The sequence below is a fragment of the Idiotropiscis lumnitzeri genome, chromosome 5 (genome assembly GCF_059441095.1).
Source record: "Idiotropiscis lumnitzeri isolate Australia: NSW breed Sydney's pygmy pipehorse chromosome 5, RoL_Ilum_1.0, whole genome shotgun sequence".
Classification (NCBI taxonomy): domain Eukaryota; kingdom Metazoa; phylum Chordata; class Actinopteri; order Syngnathiformes; family Syngnathidae; genus Idiotropiscis; species Idiotropiscis lumnitzeri.
This window is the reverse complement of record NC_142395.1, coordinates 3264129-3269128: the sequence shown is the minus strand read 5'-3', so window position 1 is coordinate 3269128 and position 5000 is coordinate 3264129. Positions and strand designations below refer to the sequence as shown.

The 5000-nt window shown below is 40.3% G+C and overlaps 1 protein-coding gene across 1 annotated transcript in view; it reads right to left on the bottom strand.

Moving 5' to 3' along the window:
• Positions 1 to 5000, bottom strand: part of shcbp1 (SHC SH2-domain binding protein 1) — a 34984-nt gene that overhangs the window by 14864 nt on the left and 15120 nt on the right. The window contains exon 4 of the mRNA XM_088297190.1: positions 2552 to 2760. Coding sequence (XP_088153316.1) covers positions 2552 to 2760 — 209 coding nt within the window. The remainder of the gene's footprint in view (positions 1 to 2551; positions 2761 to 5000) is intronic.

Sequence of the window (5000 nt, the reverse complement as noted above, 5' to 3'; positions counted from 1 at the left end):
ATCATAACACTTGGCTGTTTCCTGATAGCAACCTGTTCACCTGTGGAAAGTTCTAAATGAGGCTACCAAGATTAGTAGACTTATCCCGGCAACGTCGACGATCCAAATCGTCGACAATTAATATAAGTAGTCGACGAATGCTTTATTTATATATTTATATTTATTTATTTGGCGCATTGCTTTTCTCTTGAAACAGCCTCATTTCGCCCTTTTCCCAGCTGGCTGTATACTGTGCAGAATGCACGTGTGTAGTTCGTGGAGATCCGGGTCATCCTGTGAAGCATTATGGGTAATGAGGCGAGGTGTCATGGCTAGCTGGTGTTAGCAACAGACTGCTAATGTCACGGCACATTTCACCCGTTAATAATAAGGAGGCAAACCTCCCTTTCATGGCAGCTTGAAGGGGATGCGTGATAATCAGAAATCAGAAGCAGAAATCCCTTTATTGTCATTGTACAGTGTGCAACGAGATTAGAGTTAGTTGTAGTCAGCACACACGTGTGTGTTTGATGTACACTGATACAATGTCCTTTATGCTGCGCTAACATATTGTAGAGTCTACTGTGAATTAAGGAGGCTTTAGTCAGCAAACTAAAGTTTTTTAGCAACAAAACACTTGTGTATGTATTAAACTGCGCAGCGAGTCCACGAAAACAATGAGTGTTTGTGCCGTGTTTGACACCGAAGCAGAAAGATCTCTTGCGAACGAGTGATGCGTTCACTGGGAAATTTCATTACTCAAAGTAACAAAACATAGCATATTTGCCCCAAGCCGTCATTGGCATCACATAACAGTAAAACCCATAATAAAGTTTGTTGCAATATACTCCATTATAGTACTAACAAAAAATAAAAAATATGTTCCTCCTAACATTTTAAAGATTTTTTTTTTTCTTGCAATTGATTTTATTGTGAAAACAAATTTACAACAATTAAATTAGACATCAGTGAAGAAAAACAAACGTTTCGGATAAAGGTTAAATGAAACAATTTAAAACCAATACAAGTGTTTATTTTATTTTTCTTTAGCACAGTGCAATTTCGTATTTTAGTCAGCTTTCACTACCTTCGACACTTAATAATGCTTGGTGCCAGAGAAGAGTGAAATTTGTTTACAAGTATTTCTTTTTGTATTTATAGATACAGTGAAACCCCGCTACTTCGCGGTACACCTTTCACGGACGGGTTCAGTGCTTCACGGGTCTAAAAAATATTCAAAAATTAAAAACTTTTTCGCCCGGGCACGATCGGGGCTCTCCATTCGCTCCGCTCCGCGGGGGCATTGTAGTTTCGCCGAGCGGCACGACGGGGCGCTGGAGCGGTTAGACGGCGTGCGCCGAAGAAGAGCGTGGGCGAAGAGGAGAGTGGATGAAGTAGAGCAAGTTCCCCCGGGCATGATCGGGGGCGACGTTTCGCGCGGTTCGGACCGTACCAGAGCTCCGGCCGGCGTGCGTGGCAGTTAAGCCGCAGAGGAGCACCTTCCGCCCGGGCACGAGCGGGGCGACATTTCGCTCCGTTCGGGACCGTACCAGAGCTCCGGAGGAGGCCGGCCGGCATGCGTGGCAATTACGCCGAAGAGGAGCACCTTCCGCCCGGGGCACGGGCGGGGCGAAATGAAACCGAGTTCAACCGAACAGAGACGCGCTTCGGGGGAGCAGGTCCGGCGTGCGTGACAATTAAGCCGAAGAGGAGCACCTCTTCCGCCCGGGCACGAGCGTAGCGCGAGGCTGTCAGTTATGAATGAATAAATAAATAAATGAAGAATGCCACCTTTCATTTCACAGGGCACACCGGACGGCGTACCAGCAGGTAAAAGTCGAAGTAATTAAATTAATACAAAAAGAAGTAATTGAATAAATTACAAAAATAATGGCTGGGGAATAAAAAAAAATAAGTTTTAATAATAATTTGGTTTTTTTTGTTATAACATGAATTTCACTCTCTCTCCCCGTATTCTATATGGTATACTGTATACAGGGGGGTATACTGTATACCTGTATAGGTTTTCTGAAGCATTTTTGAAGGGGCGCCGCTACTTCGCGGATTTTCAGTTTTCGCGGGTGGTCTCGGTCCCCATTAACCGCGATAACCGGGGTTTCACTGTAGTTTCATAATATTCGTGCATAGTTTTTGTTTCATTTTAAAATGCACTGAACACTTGCAGCCAAAACCTTTAAGGCCATAATATTGCCTTCAATTTAAGCTGCACCATTATTTATGAACATCAAAGAAATGCAGGTACAAGATGCAAATCTTAACTAATGTTGAATGTTGCATCATCTCATTCATTTGTACATACATAAAGAATCAAGCTGTAAACTAATTATGGTTGTATAAGAGCAGCTGCTTACTGGTGCGACATGCCACAATTTACATATGATCCGATTAGTCGACTAATCGTGATTACTGTTGGCGATTAGTCGACTACCAAAATAATTGTTTGTGGCAGCCCTAGTTTTAGATACTTTTTTTTTAACATTTCTAAACTTTCCAAGGCTTTTGTTGCTCATGTACCAGCTTTTTCAACAAAGTCAACTGGTTAAAGTCATACCTGAGATGCTCAATACCCAAGGCAGTCTGGTCGTAATCTCCTGACTCTTCATATACAATCTTAAGTTCCATTAAGGGGACCTTGTGCTGGGTTGCCTCCAACAGCTCTGTCACGGCTTGCTCGTTAATGTCACATCCTCTGACCTCACACTGCAGAGGAAGCACGGGCTTCACACAAGCCTTTAGATCGCTGAAGTCCACATCACAAACCTGAAATAATGGCCATCTATTTGTTAGTTACAATATATCTATATACACAGTTTAAATCAGTGTGGGTTGGTTGAATTGCCAAGGCTAAAGTGAAGTGAACCAAACCTTTCTACTGTAACTTTTACACATTTACAAACTGCTCATGTGGAAAGGTTTGAAAAACTTGAAGGAACCAAATCTACTTTCCCTCACCGGATGAAGTTATTTATCTGTATGTCAGTCAGCCTCTGCTGCCTGGTATACAAGTGGTTAGTGTCTCCTTCACGTTTCTTGTACTTTGGATTTGAATCATGGGTGTTCAGGCTTCCCCCAGCATTCCAAAACGATGCATATTATACAGCCATAAGAAGGAAAAAAAACTGAGAAATATATAAAAATAATCATCATATTGATTTGTTTTTTGTTGCACAGTATTAATTTCTTTCAATATGTCGAGTATTGGAGCAATCCAAAAGGAATTAAATGTTTTAAGTTACATTAATATTACGACACTTCTTATAACAATACTAACAGCATTTTCTAACAAGTAGCTTAGTAACGGTATGTATGTATCAATTTAATAGTCAGATGCACCCCATGTTTGGAATAAATGGGTCATATATTCTCATACATACCGTTGCTCACTATTGTTATTCGGTTTAAAAGTATAACTTGATCAAGTCTCTTCGAACAATTTATACAAAAAAATTAATTACAGCATGCATCAGTCCTGCTCAAATCGTATCAGACGATATCGGAATTACTATGTTCTCATAATAAATGCCGCAAACATGGCCAATAGCAGGCCAAACTGACATACAAAGGATTGACTCTAGGATAAGGACATAACATGTAGTTACTTTTTGTCATGAAACCTGCTGAGAAGAACAACAATTGGATAAGTAAAAGGAGTCATAAGGCAAATGAGCTCTAATTAAGATGTGCGGCTGCGATCGCACCAGAAACATAAAATTAAATGTTTGCAATGAGACCAGACAACTTATTACAGCATATCAATTTGTAACATTAGGCAGTAAATATCATGTTGGTATGCAAGTACACTATAACCTCTAGTTACTGTTAAAAGTCTATTAAATGTGAAAAATGCTCAAATCACATTTTTAATCAAACTTACTATACAGGGGAATTATTTTATGCATTTATTTTTTTAAATTGGGTACTGATCACGGGAAATGACAGCAATATAACATAACCATAAGATAACACAAGTAAACAGTTAGCTAATGCTAATTGCTAATCTGCATCAAAGCTCTGCTGAACACATTTTGACATTGACATAGTCGCATCAGGCATTAAAGTGTTTTTCGTTCTGGAACTCCACCCAACTAGCTGCAAATTCATTGACTGAGAAAGTCTGTGTTTGGCTGATAAATTAATCCGCCCCCACTGTTTCAGAACAGTGGGGCAGAAATAAAGAAAAGATTTCTCACAAATACATTTATCAAAATAGCCAAAACCTCTACATTTACTTGGTATACTTTTATATTTGATTGGTGGGCAGGCATTCATTAATTAATTTTATTTACATACAGACATTAAAATGTAAAATGTCAACAATATGTCTCCTTTCAGAACTTTTTGCCAATTTCTTAAAGTAAGCATATGCATCAATCTGGTTGCCAGCCAATCGCAGGGCAACCATCCACGCTCACATTCACACCTAGGGACAAAAAGTGTTATATCAACCTACAATGCACGTCTTTGGATTGTGAGAGAAAACCGGAATACCTGAAGAAAACCCAAGGAGGCACGGGGAGCACATGCAAACTCCACACAGGAAGGCCGAAGCCGGAATCGAACCCTGCACCTCTGAACTGTGGGGCAGACGTGCTCAACAGTCGACCACCATACCACCCGCCTTATGAAACATTTAAGTCTGATTCTACTTTAGTCACTACTACTACAACAACAACAACAACGCGTTATGTGTTGTATTGTTGTTTCTATTAATATTTAACTTAGAGGCATCAGAAAAACATGTTATTAATGGGATTAATCCAACCCCCTTTGAATGCCGTCAATTTTTTTAACGAGCGATTAAGACTCATCTTGGCCTTATAAACAATGTAGTCCTATGACGTAGCGCTGATGCTTGCGAGACCAGAAAAAAACATCAAGTACGCGGAATTTAGGACACGCCTGCATGGGCTTGCTGTGCGGAGTTTTCGCCGGTTTATAGGACTAAAAGCATTATGGCGAGTGGTAAAAATGACGCAAATTCAATTCTGAACGGCACGTTT